Source organism: Ovis aries, chromosome 1, assembly GCF_016772045.2.
Source record: "Ovis aries strain OAR_USU_Benz2616 breed Rambouillet chromosome 1, ARS-UI_Ramb_v3.0, whole genome shotgun sequence".
In the NCBI taxonomy this organism is placed as follows: Eukaryota; Metazoa; Chordata; class Mammalia; order Artiodactyla; family Bovidae; genus Ovis; species Ovis aries.
In genome coordinates, this window is record NC_056054.1 from 2,366,849 (window position 1) to 2,387,753 (window position 20,905).

Genomic DNA, 20,905 nt, shown 5'->3' on the forward strand with positions numbered 1-20,905 from the left:
AGGACGGACCCAGGGTGAAGAGACACAGGCTGAGGGGGACGTGGGGTGAAGAGACACAGGGTGAGGGGGGGACCCGGGGTGAGGAGACACAGGGTGAGGGGACGGACCCCGGGTGAAGAGACACAGGCTGAGGGGCGGCCCAGGGTGAGAGACGCAGGCTGAGGGCAAACCCGGGGTGAAGAGACATAGGCTGAGGGGACGAACTCGGGGTGAAGAGACGCAGGCTGAGCGGGGACCCGGGATGAGAGACACGGGCTGAGGCGATGGACCCGGGATGAGAGGCACAGGCTGAGGGGGGACCCGGGGTGAGAGACACAGGCTGAGGGGGGACCCGGGGTGAGAGACACAGGCTGAGGGGGACCCAGGGTGAAGAGAAACAGGCTGAGGGGACGGATCTAGGGTGAAGAGACACAGGCTGAGGGGACGGACCTGGGGTGAAGAGACACAGGCTGAGGGGGGACCCGGGGTGAGAGACACAGGCTGAGGGGACGGACCCGGGGTGAAGAGACAGGCTTAGGGGACCGACCCAGGTGAAGAGACACAGGCTGAGGGGGACCCGGGGTGAGAGATACAGGCTGAGGGGACGGACCTGGGGTGAAGAGACACAGGCTGAGGGGACGGACCCGGGGTGAAGAGACACAGGCTGAGGGGGACCCGGGGTGAGAGACACAGGCTGAGGGGACGGACCTGGGGTGAAGAGACACAGGCTGAAGGGATGGACCCGGGGTGAAGAGACACTGGCTGATGGGTCGGACCTGGTGTGAGAGACACAAGCTGAGGGGACGGACCCGGGGTGAAGAGATATAGGCTGAGGGGTCGAACCCGGGGTGAGAGACACAGTCTGAGGGCACGGACCGTGGTGAAGAGACACAGGTTGAGGGAACGGACCCGAGATGAATAGATACAGGCTGCGAGGACGGACCCGGGGTGAAGAGACACAGGCTGAGTGAGACCCTGAGTGAGAGACACAGGCTGAGGGGGTACCCGGGATGAAGAGACACAGGCTGAGGGGGGACAGACCCGGGGTGGAGCAACACAGGCTGAGAGGGACCCGGGGTGAAGAGACACAGGCTGAGGGGACGGACCCAGGGTGAGACACCCAGGCTGAAGGGACGGACCCGAGGTAAAGAGACACAGGCTGAGGGGGTACCGATCCGGGGTGGAGGGGTGCTTCCTCGCAGCATTATGCTTGGAGGCCAGGCCCGCCCTCCGCACACTTGGGAGCACTCACCATGCAAGGTATGGTCCATAGGACATGGCTGTGGGACTTGACCCGAGGCAGGGGAGGTTAAGGGACCTGCCGTGCCATGAATTCCTGAGACCCCCAAGCCTGCAGCCAGCACCCCCACTCTTTGGGTTGGCTCCCCTCTTTGAGCCACTCTGTGTGAAAGGTCATGGTGTGGGTGGGTCAGCTTTCCTGCCACCTTGTACCCCTTCACGCTGGAAGCCAGGCCGCGAAAGTCTTGGCCGCAGCCTGCCGATCTTAGGCTCCCTGTCCTTGGCCCCTGGTCAGCAGACAGGCGTCTCTGGGAGCCTGTCGTACTGTTAGGAATGGTTCCGGGGCCCCCTGGGGGTTTCCATGGGAGTGCAGCTCCTGGCCCACTTCTGTACAGGGTGCGTCTGGCCCCGAGAGCCCAAGCCTTCCCCCTGCAACCCAGAGTCCGGTCGGTTCCCCCTGCATTAGTCTGACTCGGAAAGTGTAAGGTGTCGACCAGAATCTTGCTTCACAAACTAGCCTGCTTCTAAAAGGTTAAGTAAACGTAGCTCAACTCAGGAGTGATGTTCATGGCAATTTCTGGGGAACATCTGAAAATAGCCCAAGATCTGAGGAATCTCCAGAGTGAAGAAGCATGCAGACAGAGTGTCAGGCATGTGCCAGTCAAACCAGCCCGGGGTGTCAGGCTGGTTATGGGCCACCTTCCCCTCCAGGAAGGCTCTCGGTACCCGGAGAGCTGGGGTCTGGCCTCGTGAGAGCCGAGCGCAGCCCCACGTGTGAGGCGGTTTCCATCTATTTTAAGACCAGACAGTTGGAAAGCAAAATAACAAATTGATGCCAAATCATTGACGTGACAGTGAAGGCTAAAGCGTTGAAGGCTGGAATTATCTCTTTTTTTTTTTCTAAAACGTCTAAGTTGTAATTAAAGTATACGCCCTCTAAAATATTTCCCAAATATTTTTCAAATATCACATGGGGTGGTGTTTGCTTTTGATTTCACAACAACCGAGTCACACTGTGCTCATGCGCACGTGAAACCCCGCTCCGTCTTGGGTGCTGGTTTGCTGCTGTGGCTGACCGCGGCGGCCTCCCATCCCCTCTTGTCCCACAGTGCATCCGTGGACGGAAGGCCACGCTGGAGGAGCTGCAGACGGTGCACTCGGAGACGCACGCCCTGCTCTACGGCACAAACCCCCTCAACAGGCAGAAACTGGACAGTAAGAAACTTCTAGGTATTTCAAGGCCTTCTTTACCTTTACCGCGAGGCTGCTCCCAGCCCGGCCCACGCCTGAGGCCCCGCCATCCCGCCCTTGGGGCCCTGGCTGGTGGCCGAGTGTCGCCCACCGGGCTGTGTGTGGGCAGTGGGGGCAGAGGCAGCCCTTCTCCGTGGTGCCCGGGCCAGGCTGTCAGGTGAGGGTCCAAGGAGGAACCCGCCCTTGGCGTTCACATGGGCGCTTGGCTTCCTGCTTTGCATTGGGCATGTTGGGGAGCAAACGGGCTGAGCACCGCTGGTTTTGCAGAATCTCAACTAGCTGAGTTGTGACGGGCAAGGCTGGTCGGGGCCTGCAGCCACCACCCGGCCACCCCTTTCTGGGCCTAGAGTCCACCTGGGGACGCTCGTCCAGGCTCCCAGGGGGACGGCAGTGGCCTGAGCCTTTCCTGGGGCCCGGGTCTTCATTTGGAACAGGCAGCTCCCCAGATGAAGTAACAGGATCTGGGCCTGATGGAAAGAACTGCTTCCCCCTAGGGAGGTGGTCAGGGTCCCCATAAGGCAGGTGGGGCTGACAGACAGCTGGGGTGCCCAGGCTCACAAGGGCAGAGCCCCCCTTCAGAACACTTCCTGGACAGTTTCCACCCGCTACCACCACTACCACTTCCCAATCATCTTGAGCCAGGACAGTCGCCAACCTGGGTTTCTCTACCTGTCCCAGCCCCCTGGCGCGAGATGCCCCTCATCTCTCTTGAGCCAAGGCATGCAGAGAGGGTCCCAGAACCAGACCCTCGGGTCCTGCTGGGGTTGGGGGAGGTGGGCCGTGCCCAGTTTGCTCTCATTTCCAGGGTGGACGTGGAGAGGGTTGGCCTTGTGCCTGGCCCTCACTGCATAGGTGTCACCCCCCCTCCCCAGGGACCCTGCAGTGCGGCCCCACCACCTCCCCGTGTGCCCGCGGGCCCCTTCACCCACTCGTGCACGTGGGGTCGCATCTTTCCTGCTGGGCACCTTGTAGGTGCTGAGTGCTTGGAAAGCACATAGCTGGAGGCGGGTACGATAGCGAGTGTGCTCGGGTCTGGGCAGGGGACTGTGCGCAGTGACTGGGCTTTTAGACGTCAGAATCCACCACACTTGGGAGACGGGAAGGGGCTTGAGGCGCGGAGCTGCGCGGCACGCGCCAGGAAGTGGGTCCAGAGCTGGCCCCAGGGACAGACGCCCCCACCTCCGCCCGCTGTCAGCCAAGTGACAGGGGCTGTAGAGACCCTGGCCCTGAGGTGCAGGCAGGCAGGACTCAGGGGACCAGGCCACAGGGCCTGAGAGGTCTCCATCACGTCCCCTTGGCAGCCCTGTAGCCCCAGACAGACAGGCAGGGGCCCCCTGGGCTGGGACAGACTCAGGCCCAGAGGAGGTGAGGCCGCCGGCCCTCCCTCCCTCCATCCTGGGCTCTTGGCACACTGACCTTTACCCCCCCGGCAGAGATGGGGGACCTCCTTCAGGGTCCGTCTGCCCAGAGGGAGCTGACAGTGGGACACCCCAACACATAGCGCCTTGAGATCCTCGACAGTGGTGATGACGGTGCCTGAGCCGCCGTGTCCCTGGACCTTCCACCAGCTTCACACCCTCACCCTCAGCCAGAGCAGAAGGTCAGGGGTTGCGGGCACCTAGGAAGGTGCTCACCACTCGGAGGCCAGACTTCTAGGAGTTGCCACAGAAGCCAAGACTGGCCTAAGAATCGTTGGAGGGGAGGCAACATGTCCACAGAATGCGAGCCAAGACAAGAGAACAGGAGAAAGACAAAAACATTCGGGGGGAGTAATGTGAAACATGGACTCAGAAATTGAGTTCTGGGCTGGACGGGACAGGGAGTCGAGGAACTTGACCAGGGCTGAACACCAGGAAGCCGGAGAAGAGAAGAAATCCAAGGAGCGTCCCTAGCGCGCGGGCCCGGGAGCTTCCGGAGGACATGGAGAGGAATGGCAAGCACTGGGGGGCCACTCGAGGGTCCCAGGGCGGGAGGACCCTGCAGCGAGCACCCTGGAAAGTCTCAGAGCATGGGGGCCGGACGTGAGCATGCTGCTGCCTCCCAGGAAGAGGACCAGGGCTGCTGGGAGCCAGGACGAAGTCAGGCCACAGCTGCAGGGCAAGGCTTGGCCAGCTCTGAGGAAGGCTCTTTCCAGTCAAGTTTCCAGCCAGCCAGGCTCAGGCACGTTGTCCAGACGTGCCCCTTTCCCCAGGACTGGACTTGTGGGTTCAGGGTGCCAGCGTGGTGGGTAAGGGCCTCTGCCTGGTTCACGGCTGATGCCGCCTCATGGTGGGAGGGGTGGGGAGCTCTCTTTATGAAGAGCACTGACCCCACTCCTGCGGGCTCCACAGCTTAGAGCCGCTGCCAAAGGCCCCACCTCCCAGCGTCACACTAGGGTCAAAGTTCGACTTGTGAATCTAGGGACACATAACACTGAAGCTGGACCAATCACAGAGGCCAGCCCTGGAGGATGAATGCTACCCCGCTGAGTTTTCCAAAGCTCGACCACATGGTTTAGGATACCACACAAGAAACCAGAAGGAGCCGTGCAGGTTCACTCGGCCCAAAGCTGGGCAGGGCCCTGGTCGCCATGGAGGGGCACTCTGCTGTTCCCTCCCTTGGCTGAGGCCCTGTGCGGTCCCAGTCTGTGCAGACTGGACAGCCTCTTCAGTGTGGACAGCATCCTCCACTTGGCCCCCGAAGCACGTCTCTGTCCTCTGAGCTTGGGAGGGGGTGTCGGGAGTGTCCAGGCCCCACACCCAGAGTCACTGGGGAGAGGGGAGGGCAGGGTGGTCCAAGCTGGCCACTCCTAGGAAGGGGAGGACAGGGGACACCCAGGAGCCCAGAAGCCAGCCTGCCGCACTGGGAGTGGCATGGGCACGAGCCGAAACGCCTAGAAATGAGACGGCACCGGTGGGGGCCCAGAGGAGAGGGCCTGGCCTGTGGCTGAGTGGGGCTTGGTGAGAAGGAGCCCCCAAAGACAAGGACGGTGCAGCTAGGGGACCGTCAGCGGCCACGGAGGCAGGCCTGGAGCCGGCCAAGAGCAAGGCCTGCAGCCTGGCCCCGGAGCCTAGGGGCCGCTCAGCTCCTTCCCGCACGGAGCCCCGCTCCTGGAACGCTCTCCAGCACCGGTGGGGCTGCCCGTGGGTCCCACGACAGCGCTGGGCTGCAGTCCCAGTGACCCCCGCTTCTGCAGGGCCTTAGGCCAGAGAGTGGCCGGGCCACCCCTGAGCACACCCCGCAGCCTCCAAGCCCACGCACGTCCTTCTCTGACCAGCGCGGGTCTCCCCAGCTCGCCCTGGCGCTCCACGTCCACCCTCGTGGTCAGCCCACCCCTTTTGCCCACCCGCCAGGCATGTGACACTTGAGGGACAGGAGGCAGGGTGATGGGGGACTGGGCCCCACGCTGGGTGCAGGTGGACGCAAGTCCCCCACCAGGAGGACGGATGAGGTTTTCAAACTGGTTCCAAAGTTTAAGGCAGGTGATCAGAAATGAGAGAGATGCCAGAACAGGGGTCACTGGGGAAGAGTAAACGGGGCGGGGCGGTGAGCCGGGAGCTGTCGCTTCCCGCCCGCCGAGCCAGGCCCGCCCCCATGGGGGCCCTCCTCAGTACATCCAGTATCGTCCTCCCTGGAAGCCCCTCTGCTGCTGTGGTGTCTTTGTTGAAGTGTTCCTCCATCATCTCAGACCCCAACCCTTGCCCTCAGCAGCTGTTAGTGTTTCTTTCATGAGCCGAGGGTATCGCCACACACACGTGTTGTGTGTGTCCCATCTGCACTAATGACAGTACAGCCCGTGCTGTTTCCTCGTTCTCTGCTGAGCTCTGTGTTGTGACGTGTGCCCACGTGGCCGTGAGGATGCCCGGGCAGATACCGTCTCACTGCCTGAGACCTGTTTACGTGTCTGGTGACTGTCCTGACATCAGGACATCTTTCTGAGTATCCCGACCTGGTGGTGACTGGTAACCTCTGATGATGGTAATGGTGCCCCAACACTGCCCTGTGATCTCCCTGCCACTTTCAGTTGAATCCACACATTTCTAAGCCACGTGCAAAAAGACCTGTGTGGTTAGTATGGGGCGATGACACAGCTTGGCCAGACTGATGTCAGCAGCAGACCCTGGAGGGAGCTGTCTGGTCACTGCCTTCTCACGGCAGCGAGCTGGGGAGGGAGCCTGGTCTGGTGGCTGAGGCTCACGGGTGCAGTAGGAGACGCAGCCGTGCCCGCGGCCTCACAGGGAAGGGGGCTGGAGGCCGTGTGGCTCTGACAATGGGCACTTTGGGAACTGCAGTCCAGAGCCGCAGTGGCAGGCGATGGGGGAGGCCCTGACCTGGAGGAGAGCAGTGCGTACAGGCAGGACAGGTCCACCGTCTCGAGGGGCAGGGAGGGTCCCCAGCATGGTCCCGGCCAGGAGCCCGGATGAGGTGGGCACAGGCCTCGCCTCCCTTTGGAGAAGGGGCGCCTTCTAGGCTGGTCGTCATCCTGCACCCGGTTCAAACCGAGGAGGAAGACGGTCCCTGGCCTTGTCCCTGGGCGGGGACAGTCTGAGCCTCATGGACCCTGCGCAGGCCTTCCTGGGCGGCCAGCCCCACGGCTGTGTGGTTTCTTAGCTGGGCACATCCCGGTGAATCTGGAACACTCCTGCATAGGGAGGGGACCCTGCCGTGACTCGCATTCCACATCTAAAGGGCTCCCCCAGGACGGGGCAGGGGGCAGCGACAGCCCCAAGTCTCCTGCTCACTGCTGGGAAGGGCAGCGTCCAGAGCTCAGGGCTGAGAGCGCGTGTCCGCGGCGGGAGCTCTGGACGCTGCCGCTCAGACGGTTCCCTGCCAGGTTCCCCGCGGGGCTCCCCGCCCCTTGAGGAGCAGCTGGTGCCCTGGGGAAGGCGGGGTCTCTCCCCGGGGCTGGGCCTGCTCAGCCCGGGACCCTCTGCTAGCCAGGTGTCGCCCTGGCAGCCGCACGTGCCCCCCCGGTGGACACATTGCGTCCCTACTAGTGCCTGGCGACCCTGCCACCTGACCCGGGCTCTCTTCTCCCCGCAGGCTCATTGGCGTCCGTGTTCGTCAGGCTGCCCTGCGGTGGTGTCGGGGTAAGTGTTTCTTTAATGTGTAAATAATGTCCTGTTTGTTCTCGGGGTCCCGGTGGTCACAGAAACCGCCGCCCCGCTCTCCGAAGAGCAGGTAATTGCTGCCAGGTGTTTTCCATAAACAGGGTCCGCGGGGCGGATCGCCCCACCGCGCACATGTGAGGCTTCAAAGGCCCCGTGAGCCTGTGAGGGTTTTGATGGTGGGTCTGGGGCACCATACTCCAGGGAAGGCCGTCTGGCAGCCGGGCTGGCTTCAGGAAACGGGATCTGGTGTGCGGCCCGTCTCATCTGACCCGCCCAGCCACGGTGCCCCCTGGTCCGGCTCAGCTCGCGAATCCCATCGCCGCATGGGAGCATGTCGATCCCGATCCCAGAGTCGAGCTCCGGCCCGAAGCCCCCAATGCCGCTCTGACTGTGGGCACGAGATTTATGGGCCATGAGAGGCGGGCAGAGCTGCGCCCCTTGGGTCGAGCCCTTGAGCAGAGGTGCGGGGGCAGACACATGGGAGAACTAGGCTCTGTTTCACCGGGGCTCTCCCTGCCTGTGGCAGGGGTGCTGAATCCGTCTGGGCGCCCAGCTGACCCCCAGCAAAGCCAGAGCTTCTCCTTCATCCAGGGGGGTCTGCCCCCCAACCTGCCGGCCTTTGGATGAGGAAGGGTGCAGGCAAGGCGAGTGTGCTGGGTTCGGGGGTCAGAGCAGCCCCCTCCCAGCCAGCCTGCTGGCCATGGAGCTCCACGGCCGGTCCTGGTTCCAGAGAGGCCAGAGGCTGCAGTGGACGCAAAGGCGTCCTGGCTGGAACCGCGCAGCGATTGAAGGTCCGTGTAATGACAGATCGCACAGTGGAGCCCAGGTCTGGATTCTGTTATGGAAATGAAACAAAATTGTTTTCTTCCTGAGTCTTTACAAAAATTGCTGCTTTGAAAATTATCCCGTCAGAAAGAGAATAAACGGCATTTATTCATACCACCACCAGGCCCTCCTAGAGTTATTGTATTTTGTATTGTAAATAGGCTGCAATCTCTTAATTCGGGGCAAATTTTTGGCCAGACTTGAAAAGGTTTGGATCTGCAGTGCCCTGCAGCCGCTCCGCGCAAGGCAGGATTTATAATCCACAGACGAAAGCGAAATGGGGCCTGGGGCCTGGGGCCTTGAGCCAGGCGACCCCTCCCCAGTGTGAAGTCCAGGTCCCACCCCACCACGGCAGGCTATGGCATCCACCTCCACGTCTGGGCACAGAAACGCTCAGGAGCACAGAGACCTGTAGAGTCTTACCAAGAGGAGCCAGGTCAAGAGGGGAGTCCGTCAGTCAGAGTAATCGGGGGAGTGTGAGCCGTGCAGATTCCAAAGGGACTGTTCACTCCCAACTGTTTGCTGTAATTACTCCTAACAAGAGGGCTTCCCTAGTGGCTCAGATAGTAAAGAATCCGCCTGCAATGCAGGAGACCCAGCTTCTATCTTTAGGTCGGGAAGATCCCCTGGAGGAGGGCATGGCAACCCACTCCAGGATTCTTGCCTGGGGAATCCCATGGACAGAGGAGCCTGGCGGGCTACAGTCCTTGGGGTCGCACAGAGTCAGACACGACTGAGCGACTGACACAAACGGGCAGGCAGAGGGTCGAGGTGCCCGTCCTCCTGCAGGCTCAGCGGGGCCTCGCCACGCCGCTGGTGCAGCCACAGCCCTCCTGGGCCTCAGTGTCTCCTTCCAGACCACAGGGCCAGCCCCCGGGGTGTCGAGGTGGCTGTGGAGACCCCAGGGACCCAGATGTGGCTGGGAGGGTGTGGGTCAGCTGTGGAGACACGGAAGGAAAGGTCACTCAAGTGAACATCCAGGTTGTGCAATGCACGCTTTTCTGGTTTTACATTTTTTCCCCCCAAACCAAGTTAACAGCAACTTCTGCTTTGCTCTCCTCCCGATTTTTGCATTTCCCTTCCAGCTCTGCCATGGCTAAAGGGGGCAGCCCCTCGCAGGCCCTGGGGGCCCGCAGCCCACCCAGAAGGGCTACCCCAAGTGTCCGTTTGAAACCTCCGTGTGAGGTCTCCCCAGCTGTCCTCCCATCCACCTTCGCTGTGGGGAACTGTGGAGGAATCGGGCGGTGGGCCCTGTTTCCCCCACCTCCACCACTCCCGTGTGTGGCGGTCACCCCGAGTGGGGTCGCCTCTGTGGTGTTGCCTTCCCAGCGCCCTCCCTAGAGCCTCGTTCTGAAACTCAGGGCTCCAAGCCCTCCATCCGAGTGGATCCACGGGGAGCTGCTGGCCAGCAGCTGGAGGCCCCGAGGCAGTGCAGATCACCTTCAGTTTCTCGGGCGGCAGTGGCAGCCTCCGGTCTTGCAGTGGGGCTGGGGGTCTGGGTCTGTCCCTTACCCTGGGCACAGTGTTACCTATGGGAGCTTCTGGACCCTCGAGACAAGAGCAGAGCACAAAGACCCTTCACTGAACGCAGAGAGTCGGTCCATTTCCCCCCCTGGCTCTGGTTACTTAGCCAAAAGCCCAATTTATTGCATTTGGAGGAGAAAGAATCTGAGTAGTTTTTTTGCCCAAACCACCCCTGAGTATCAGGGATGGTACTCTTATGGACTGAAGCACACGCCTGGGACTCCCATGCCCTTCCTAGAGAGGGCTCTGGGAAGCCTGAGTGACAAGCCTGTCCACCTGGAGTGGAGTCTGCAGGGTCCGTAAGAACCTGCTGCCCGCAGCAACCCCTTCCAAGCCCTGAACGCTCAGGGCCCAGACACGGGCTGAGCTGCAGGTGAGGGTCTGGCACCCCGCCCCCGCCAGGGTCGGCGCCCAGGCCCTGATCATTATGTGGGATGGATGGGTTTCTTTCAATGAAGTCTTGAGGCTTCATCTTCAAAGCAAGATGATTTAAAATACATTTACGAGCGGTTCGAGCTATTTCCTGAGGAGCGTTATTCCGTGCGGGTTCTTCTTTTCAATGACCAAACCGCTGTGTTCTTTAAATAGCTTCCAAATGTCAGAAGAACGCTCTGCACTTAGTCCGGTCTCCACGGCATTAATATTCAACGTTCAAAGACAGGCTTCTGTTCTAAATAATGGTGTGCTGTTATTCGTTGCAGTAGCCTCTCAACTAGAATATTGGGGACCAGTTATTTCAGCTCAAGAATCAGTTCAATAAAATCGACATGCGAGCCGGCCTTCCCAGAGACTGGGTTGGGGATCTTCCCAACCCAGGGATCAAACCCCAGTCTCCCACATTGCAGATGCATTTCTTTGCCGTTTGAACCACCAGCAAAGCAGGAGATACAGGTTCGATCCCCGGGTTGGGAAGATTCCTTGGAGAAGGAAATGGCAACCTGCTCTTCTTGCCTGGGAAATCCCATGGACAGAGGAGCCTGGCGTGCTGCAGTCCGTAAGAGTCGAACACGACTGAACAGCAAACGGCTAATTCTAACCCTGCTTAACATTTGCTTTTGCTGACTGTGGGTGTAACTCAGCTGCAGTTGCAGTTTGAAAAAAGAGGTTGGGGGAGCTAGGTAACCTTGACATCACGACTCTTAGCTTGGAGTAACTTGGAGCCACTGAGAAAAGAAATGACACCTCAGAAAGCAGTGAGAACGCAGGTGTGCTATTTTGGGTGCATTTACCATTCTCTTCCTGTTCAGTATTTTTTGGCGTGTCTTCAAAAAAAAGTAAGCTGGAATGTGAGCCGTGTTCTGTGATTAGTCAGGGAGAGACGAGACCCTCCAGTTTCAGAGGCAGAGCACAGGGGACCCGGCAGGGCGGGGGCAGTGTGGCCCTCGGGGCAGTGGGCTCACCGCAGGCGCACTCTCTCCACAGGTGGACAGTGATACCATATGGAACGAGGTGCACTCGTCGGGGGCTGCCCGCCTGGCTGTGGGCTGTGTGGTGGAGCTGGTCTTCAAGGTGGCCACGGGGGAGCTGAAGGTCAGTGAGGACCTGCAGCAGGGGCTTGGGGTTGGGGGGAGAGTGCCCAGGGAGGGGGCAGCTGGCCGCCTCTGCTCCCCACTTCTGCAGGGCACCAGGCGGCTGTGAGGAGGGCGGGGCGCCCAGGTCTGTCCCCGCCGTTGACCCGCAGGGGACCCTGCCCCTTGTGGGAATACACACAGCCACGCAGCAGTACTCAGCGAGGCTGATCTTGGAGCCCCGCCCTCTCACAGTGGCTGAAAGACCAGGAGAGCTTTTGTCTGTAGGAGTTGTGTCATCCACATCTGACTAGTCATCAGAGATTGAAAAAGGAAGCTTTGTAAATATTTGTTAATTTAAAAATAATAGTACATCTGGCTTCGTGGCTCAGCCGGGGTCGTCACACCCGCTTCTGCATCTGTGGCTGGTGGCACGCAGCCTTTGTTGAAGCACACGAAGGCAGTGCAGCCTGGCCTAGTGCAGGGCAAGGAGAGGGGGCTCCTCAGGGGGCTGCAGGTCTGCGTCTCTGACCCTACACCCCAGTTCAGCGAGGGGCGCTGTCCTGAAGACATGTTGCTGTGCAGACCCTGAAACACACCAGCGGCCTCTGTCCTCCTGCTTCATGAGGGGCCTTGCACGCCAAGTGCGTCGTTTATCCTGACTTTGCACGGTGCTCGGTTGTCTGGAGATGAGGGGTCACGGAGGGCCCCAGACCCTTCAGTCGCCTCTTACTAGGCAGTGTTCACTGCAGCCCACACCCTGGGAACCGTGCCTGTCACTTCCCATCTCGTCAGGAGGGTCTCCTCCGCACAGGCAAGAGCTGGTTTTCCAAAGCTCTCATTTTCACCAGGAAGCTCAGATCCCACACTGACCACAGTCTCGCTCTCCCCAAGATGACAGCCCTGCCGGGCTGGTTACACACCCCCTATCTCTCTGCACAGGCGTTAAAGAGACGTCCAGGTTTAATGACGTTGATAAGTTTCACTGCTTCCTCGGGGTGCTGGCACAGAGGTGCTGTTCCACTGGGAACCTGTGTGCTCCCCCTACCACCGCCCCTGCCGCCGGTCAGCTCTGAGCTACACGGGAGTGGGCACAGAGCCATGGGGGTACTGGAGAGGCCCGGGGTATGAGGTCCTGTCCAGGGACAGGGAGATGGTTGGGCGGTGCTGAGGGGGGCTCCCACCAAGTGCACCCCCAGCCCAGTCTCCGCAGCAGGCTGGGCACACTTCCCATGCCTGGCCAGCGTGGTCCATGGCCCTGGGGCCTCTGTTGCAGACCTTGACCACACAGCTTCCTGGGCTGGCGAGACTGGGCGTGCTGGTCTAAGCCGTCTTTATTACGGTGGCTGCAGGATGGTTTGCAGATGGTCCTTTTAAAGCCTGAGTGATTTCGGGGCCTGGAGGGGGCAGCCTGCAGCTCTTCTCCAGCCTGTCGACTTTGCTCACAGGCGATAGTGGCCCTTTTTTTGCACTACCCATTCCCCGGGGAGCTGAGCCACAGAGACAGCAGGGAAGCTGACATTACAGCCCAACCAGGGTACAGCCAAGCCCCGTCAGATTCATCTGCTCCAGCATTCCCATCCAGTTACTTCCTGATGGTTATAATCAGAACAGGGCCACAGGCGCCCCATCCCCTCCTTCCTAGACTCCCCCGCTCGGCAGCCCACAGCCTGGCCAGAAGACTGTTATGGATAGAAAGTCAGGAGTGAGCTGACCTTTTGTCTCCGTGATCTGTGATGACAGCAGGCCTCACAGAAGGGACCTGGGTGTCTCCGAACCACTCACAGGGAGCCCTGGGTCCTGCCCGCGTCTGCGCCCGGGGGCAGCTGGAAACCATGCAGACTGCCTGTGCTCAAGGGCAGCCTGTGATCTTTTTCTCACTGACCTGAAACCAATCTTCTGTCCGTCTCTCCCCGCTGGTGTCGTGCCTAGAATGGCTTTGCTGTGGTCCGCCCTCCAGGACACCACGCAGAGGAGAGCACGCCCATGTAAGTGGACACGTGGTCACTCACGGGCAGGGGACACGACTGTCTCACACCCCTTCCGTGTGCCAGGCCAGCAGGATGTGCAGCTGGAGTTGACCGTGACTCTGGAAAGATGCGGGGTGGGGTGGTGGGGGGCACAGAGGGGAGGCCGAGGGTGCAGAAGTGAGTCCAGAGATGCCACCTCCTTGTCTAGCCCGGGAACCAGCCCAGGAAAGGGAACGTCAGCTGCCCCAGGAGGAGTTCAGGGGGCACGTCCTTGTTCTCTGGCCTGCTCACATGTGGCCTTACAGCCGACCTGCTCATGCTCTGGTACCATGAGGCTCAAGTCGCCAGGCCACGACCACAGTGGTCAGCTGTCCAGCCTGTGTTTGGGGTTGTGGAGCAGGGAGGTGGCAGGGGGTGGCATGTGGACTCAGGGTCCATCCCTGTCTAGGAGAAGCCCCCTGCAGGAGTCACAGGACTTGACCCCACAAGTTGTGCCCCAAGTGGACACAGGAAACCCTCAGCGAGTGCCATATGGGGCTTCTCCCCGGGGCCTGAGACAGAAGACTCAGGGTTGGGGTCATCAGGATGAGGCAACGGGCAGAGCCTGGAAGGCTGAGTGCCAGCCTGTTGGCTGGTGAGGCACACACGTGCAGACAGCCACGGGGAGAAGCAGGAAGCACTCAGGCAGGGAGCCACCTTGACCCCAGTGGGGGCGTCGGGACCCGGCTACAGTAAGGGCCCTTGCTGTGGAGGGAGCTGTCGTCACCCGCGTGCGTCCCTCCCTGGCCCAGGACAGTCCACGTGGCCCAGCAGCGGGTGCTGACCGACTGGGTATCTGCTCTGAGGTCACCTTTCTAATCTGAGTCTGGCTTGTCACATGTTCTAGAGAGTGGGCTCAGGGGGACCCGGATGGAGCCTGGAAGAGTCTTGTCCCTGAAGGCTCTCTTGGGGGTCCCAGAGGCCAGCAAGGCAGGAGAGGCTATGAGTGCTTGGTACCCCTTCCAGACAGCCAGCCTGCACCCCCAAAATAAGCCCACCCAGGCTTCTCAGCCTCTGTGGCAGTTCAGGGTTAGGAGATTTTCATTTTTACTCGCCTCACTTTCTTAGCTTGTTTTTCCCGTCCTCTTGAAGCCTCTCTAGAACCATTGTATTCATCCTAGAACACGGAAAGATAAGCGGGGAGCAAGTGAAACAGTAACTTCTGTGTTCCGTGGGCCTTCGTGCCTCTTGGGAGGCTGGTCAGTGTATGTCCCAGGAGGTGTCCCGGGACACAAAGTGAAATGGACTCTGTCACCCTGAGAGCGTGGACGGGCTGTGTGCGGGGTCCGTGCGTGTGTGTGTGCGTGCGTGTGTGTGTGTGCGTGCGTGTGCGTGCGTGTCTCCATGATCAGCGTCAGTTAAGGTGTCCAGATCGCGTCATCAGAAGCCGTGCTTCACCAGACTTCTTAGACCCCTGGGATTCTCTAGTGTTCTCGTGCAAGCTGTGTGTAAACTAGTCAGCGCCCGCGTTTTCTCTCCCTTTCTCCTGATTCTCCCCTGCAGGGGGTTCTGCTACTTCAACTCCGTGGCCATCGCTGCCAAGCTTCTCCAGCAAAGGCTGAGCGTGAGCAAGACCCTCGTGGTAGACTGGGTGAGTTGGGGGGCGTGGGGCGCTGCCAGCTCGTCCCTACCCCACCCCCCCTCCCAGCAGACAGAAGGGAGGCAGACTTCCCCACCTCCGCTGACGACTGGATTTGCGGACCTGCACTTTGTGGAAACTCCCTCAAAGATGCAGAAAGTAAAACCCCAAACCTGAGGAGTGTGCCAGCTCCTACCAGCCCGTCCTATCAGTGACCATGGTTCTGAAGTGTCCGGAGACAGGCCGGTGGTTGAGGGCAGCAGCTGGAGTGTGGTCTTGCCAAACCTTGTAGGAGGGTGGGGGGCGGGTGGGGCTCGTGGGCCCTTGGCACTGACGGGGGCCTGGCCACCCTGCCTCCCTGTCACTCCTGCTTCTGCCGGGTGACTGGGTTTTTACCAATTTAACCCCCTGTCCCATTTTCCCACGTGACGGGCCACTTCTGACAGTGCCCTGCCTGAAAGGGCACAGCCTATGAACAACGCTGTAGGATAACTGAATTCCAGAAGTAGGAGGTGGGCACTCAAGGTGTTCACTTTATTACTGCTTTTCAAGCCACAGATGGCAAGGGGAGGGGAGGAAACTCCCTTTGGATTTTATGATCCATTTCACAATTATTTTAGTTAAAAAAAATCAGGTACCTCGGGCGGGATTATCCTTTATGCTGCAGAGTTCCTCCTGGGTTTGGGAAAAGTAAAACCAGAACACAGCCCGAGACACCCCAAGCTCCGGGCAGCAGGTGCTGGTCAGAGGTCCTTGGTGCCGGGGCTGCAGGGCATCAGCTGCTGACCCTGGTCCTCACACGCCCAGTGCCTGCTCTGTTCAGCCCAGGGAGCCCCTCATCAGCCCCCCATGGGGAGCAGTCAGAGAGGCTGGGGGCGTGAAGCCCCTGGAGAAGGCGGACACTCACCGGCTGCCATCCAGGGCTGTGCGGGGAGCTCTGCTGTGGCCGCAGATGGCGGCGGGTGGCACCTCCCCCACCCTCACCCTCAGGCCTCGGTGGAATCCGGCTGGTCCCCCGCTTCCAGCTGTCCTGTGTTTTCTCCAGTGGGCTCGGACAGCATTCACGCGCAGATTCTCAGCAGTTCCTGGGCTGAAAACTGCAGCTGGTCTGTAGCCCGCAGCTCACGCACTGGCCGCCAGCCACCCCCACTCGTGTGGCTTGTCACCCCACCCGGGGTCTGGCACCCCTGGTGTCCCGGGTCTGCCCCCAGCTCTCAGCCCCTAGCAGAGCTGGCCCTGAGCCCACCCTCCCAAGTGAGCAGCCGTGGGAGCCACAGGCTGGCGGGAACGACGTTCACTCCAGCAGTGGCAGTGCTGCCAAGCTCCCCCCCACCAGCCCCTGACCCCTGGGGTTGGGGCAAGACACTGATCAAATGACCCTGCCTGGAAACGGCAGCCCCCGGAGCAGCAGGACACCCTGCAAACCTGCCACAGGCCATGCCCGGAGGGCCCCGAGCCCGGGGGCCCACCCCTGCTGGCGGGAGGTGCTGGCCTCACGGGAGGGCGCCGGCGCTGAGCACCCCCCGCCCCACAGGACGTGCACCACGGGAACGGGACCCAGCAGGCCTTCTACAGCGACCCCCGAGTGCTCTACATCTCCCTGCACCGCTACGACGACGGCAACTTCTTCCCAGGCAGCGGCGCCCCCGACGAGGTGAGCGGGGCCCCGTCTGTGGGCTCAGCCCATGAGCAGAGGGGGCCCGGCGTGAGTGAGGGCAGCCGTCAGCCCGGATCCCTCACGTGTGCCCCCACGGGCCACGTCTGGTCCGTGTGCCGACGACGTCCTGGGAACGCTGGTTCTAGCCTGAGCGGGCCGAGGGCTTGGGCCGGTGAGCACAGGCGCCCTCGCCCTCGGGACAGGCTTCTGCACAGTCACCACGTATGTCCAGGGCAGCGGCCCTCTCGCCGGTCGAGTGCCCATGGTGAGCTCCCGAGTGACCCCCGAGACTCTAGCGAAGGTCCCTGCTCTAAGCGGAGAAGCCCGACAGTGGGGAATCCCATCCAAGGAGACGGGCCCGCCCACCTCGGGGTCTCGTCCTAGAAGGGATGTCGGAGCAGACCGCCAGCTCGCAGTGGTCCCTGCAGCCCTTCACGGTGTGGCCCCTCCCTCAGGCAGGGCGCGCAGCCCCCACACTCTGCACATGCAGGGGAACAGGGTTCCTGCCTCTGAAAACTCCCCATCCTGAAAGGCAGCGTGTTGGAGGCGGGTGGGTGGGCGAGGGGCGCACCCCGAGGGCTGCCCAGGTCGGGTTATAACATGCATGTCTCTCCTCTGTGCAGGTGGGCACGGGCGCTGGCGTGGGCTTCAACGTCAACATGGCTTTCACCGGCGGCCTGGACCCCCCCATGGGAGACGCAGAGTACCTGGCGGCCTTCAGGTGAGGGTCCTGGCTTCTGCCCCGTGGGGCACTTAGGGAGCAATTGGGAACGCTCCACCGGGGCCCAGCTCCTGCGGGCTTCACCATTCTTCTCTGACCTTCACCTTCCCTCGTGAGCACCCCCGCTCCATCCCCAGGCACTGCTGTGTGCTGGCACCTCGGGGACCAGTCTTGCTGTCTCTGCGTTTTGGGGGACGAACCCTGAGGCTTCTCACAGTCTGCTCTTCAGGCCAGAGGTGGCATCCCCAAGACTGTTTCTCACCTTCCGTCTGCAGGGTTCCCGTCTTGTGCGTCATGTGGAAACCAGGACTCTATCTGGGGTCTTGATAGTAAGAAAGTGAGGGAGGCTGGGGGAAGGTGTCAGAAAGCATGAGGTTAATGAGAATCGGGTGCTGCGGTCTGAAAAGGCTCCTGATCTCCTAATTCTCTCAAAAAACCTTCTGTGAGATGATGGGAAACAGAAGTGAGCATCCCTCCTCTGCTGACTTAAAAATCAGGAGGTGACTCCCCTAGTCACTCCGGTTCCGTTGTGTTAGGCTGGGCTGGGCGAGTCGGGTACAAGGTGATTCGTAAAACCGTCCTTGCTTTTGTCATCGAGCCACGATTTCTGCTTCGACGTGGGCCACACTGAAGGGACTCCTAGGGCTGGCAGCACTGGTTGCCTCCTCCTGTTGCAGTCGGAGCGATGCCTGGGGGGCGAGCGGCGGGGGCCGGGGGGCAGCCCCTGGCAAGTGTGCGTCCAGGGCCCCTGGGAAGGAGGAGAGCTCTGATCAGTAGCAAAGCCCAACAGACCTTCCATCTTTGTTTGAGACACGGCCTCTGCACCAGGCTTTGGAGCCCATCAAGTTTCCGAGGGACTCTCCTCCCTTCCTCTTGAGCGCGTGCTCTGGTCGTCCTGCCTGCGGGCTCGTGTGTGTGTGTGTGATGTCCTATATCTGTGTGTGTGTGTGTGTGTGTGTGTGTGTGTGTGTGTGTGTGTGTGATGTGCCTGCACCTGTGTGTGAGTGAGAGAGTGATGTGCCTGTATCTGTGTGTGTGAGAGTGTGATGTGCGTGTATCTGTGTGTGTGTGATGTGTGTGTGTGTGTGATGTGCCTGCATCTGTGTGTGTGTATGATGTGCCTGCATCTGTGTGTGTGAGATGTGCCTGTATCTGTCTGTGTGTGTGAGAGAGAGATGTGCCTGTATCTGTGTGTGTGTGTGAGATGTGCCTGTATCTGTGTGTGTGAGACGTGCCTGTATGTGTGTGTGTGTGTGTGTGTGTGTGATGTGCCTGTATCTGTGTGTGTGTGTGAGATGTGCCTGCATCTGTGTGTGTGATGTGCCTGTATCTGTGTGTGTGTGTGAGATGTGCCTGTATCTGTATCTGTGTGTGTGTGTGATGTGCCTGTATCTGTGTGTGTGTGAAATGTGCCTGCATCTGTGTGTGTGTATGATGTGCCTGCATCTGTGTGTGTGCGATGTGCCTGTATCTGTCTGTCTGTGTGAGAGAGAGATGTGCCTGTATCTGTGTGTGTGTGTGAGATGTGCCTGTATCTGTGTGTGTGTGTGTGAGATGTGCCTGCATCTGTGTGTGTGATGTGCCTGTATCTGTGTGTGTGTGTGAGATGTGCCTGTATCTGTATCTCTGTGTGTGTGTGTGTGTGTGATGTGCCTGTATCTGTGTGTGTGTGAAATGTGCCTGCATCTGTGTGTGTGTATGATGTGCCTGCATCTGTGTGTGTGAGATGTGCCTGTATCTGTCTGTGTGTGAGAGAGAGAGATGTGCCTGTATCTGTGTGTGTGTGTGTGAGATGTGCCTGTATCTGTGTGTATGTGTGTGTGATGTGCCTGTATCTGTGTGTGTGTGTGAGAGATTTGCCTGTATCTGTGTCTGTGTGTGTGTGAGATGTGCCTGTATCTGTGTGTGTGTTTGTGTGTGTGTGTGTGAGATGTGCCTGTATCTGTGTGTGTTTGTATGTGTGTGTGTGAGATGTGCCTGTATCTGTGTGTGTGTGTGTGTGATGTGCCTGTATCTGTGTGTGTGTGTGAGATGTGCCTGTATCTGTGTGTGTTTGTGTGTGTGTGTGTGATGTGCCTGTATCTCTGTGTGTGTGAGATGTGCCTGTATCTGTGTCTGTGTGTGTGTGTGAGATGTGCCTGTATCTGTGTGTGTTTGTGTGTGTGTGTGTGAGATGTGCCTGTATCTATGTGTGTGTGTGTGATGTGCCTGTATCTGTGTGTGTGTGTGAGATGTGCCTGTATCTGTGTGTATGTGTGTGTGATGTGCCTGTATCTGTCTGTGTGTGTGTGTGAGATATGCCTGTATCTGTGTGTGTTTGTGTGTGTGTGTGTGATGTGCCTGTATCTCTGTGTGTGTGTGTGATGTGCCTGTATCTGTGTGTGTGTGTGTGTGTGTGATGTGCCTGTATCTGTGTGTGTGAGATGTGCCTGTATCTGTGTGTGTGTGGTTGTGTGATGTGCCTGTATCTGTGTGTGGGTGTGCCCCACCTCTGTGCGTGTGTGCACGTGCGTGCCTGTGCACATGAGCATGTACGTGGCGGCACGCGTGGATGTAAGCACGGCTGTGTCACACCTGCAGCTGGGATCCTAGCAAAGGCCAGGCCATCAGAGCTTGACCGAGGGCCCTCCCTGCCGCCTGCCCTGGCCTGGGCTCTGGGTGGGGTGGCCTTAGGGGTCACACGGCCTCTCGCAGCGTCTGTGCCCCGGCCTCAGGGGTGGCTGTCTGGGTCTGGCGATGCAAAGGCCAGGCCCCAAGGGTGGCTTCCCCTGCGTGAGGCCCCATCTCCTGCCACTCGGTTCCCGTCAAACAGCGGCTCAGACAATGAGCTGTGCAGACAGTGAGAGCAGCCAGTTCAGACAGGACCCCATCGCCTCCTCAGAAGGCCCGCGAGGTCGCCACCCGGACCGCTCTCTCCTCCGATCTCAGTGGCTTAATGCTGTTGTCTCCTCTTCCCCTTGGTAAGACGTAATGCAGTCATGGCATTATCCCCCTCCTCACTCAGGGGAGAAGGACACCCCCCAAACAGACACCACGTCTGAAAACCGCTCACGTACACAGTTAAATGTCAGCTTCAGGAAATCAAACTGGCCTTTACCAGTTTTGATGTGGAGGCCATCACCACCCGGCCCGGGATGCCCTCCAGCCACCTACATTTTGTCATGCCCCACCCCGAGAACTGGCCCTCCTCAGGGGCTTCCTGGGGAAGAAAAGTGTCTGGACTCGGCCCTGAGAGGCATGAATACAGCCCAGTGACCTCTGATGCCTCAGGGGACCCAGCATGGCTGAATTCTGGTGGAGGCTGTCTTTAAACTACAGGTTGCTACTGCTGCTGCTAAGTCACTTCAGTCGTGTCCGATTCTGTGTGACCCCATAGACAGCAGCCCACCAGGCTCCCTCATCCCTGGGATTCTCCAGGCAAGAACACTGGAGTGGGTTGCCATTTCCTTCTCCAGTGCATGAAAGTGAAAAGTGAAAGGGAAGTTGCTCAGTCGGGTTTAAAGTGATAAAAATGGCGGTTCCC

At 59.9% G+C, this 20,905-nt stretch overlaps 1 protein-coding gene across 5 annotated transcripts in view; it reads left to right on the forward strand.

Annotated features, from left to right (window-relative positions):
- Positions 1 to 20,905, forward strand: part of HDAC4 (histone deacetylase 4) — a 290,084-nt gene that overhangs the window by 245,998 nt on the left and 23,181 nt on the right. For 3 of the 5 annotated variants that reach the window (XM_042244201.2, XM_027967041.3, XM_042244206.2), the window contains exons 16-22: positions 2,328 to 2,448; positions 7,492 to 7,538; positions 11,331 to 11,438; positions 13,349 to 13,404; positions 14,929 to 15,016; positions 16,539 to 16,658; positions 17,285 to 17,382. In XM_042244201.2, the coding sequence (XP_042100135.1) occupies positions 2,328 to 2,448; positions 7,492 to 7,538; positions 11,331 to 11,438; positions 13,349 to 13,404; positions 14,929 to 15,016; positions 16,539 to 16,658; positions 17,285 to 17,382 (638 nt within the window). The remainder of the gene's footprint in view (positions 1 to 2,327; positions 2,449 to 7,491; positions 7,539 to 11,330; positions 11,439 to 13,348; positions 13,405 to 14,928; positions 15,017 to 16,538; positions 16,659 to 17,284; positions 17,383 to 20,905) is intronic. The other 2 variants (XM_042244213.2, XM_027967049.3) reach the window with 1 other exon arrangement.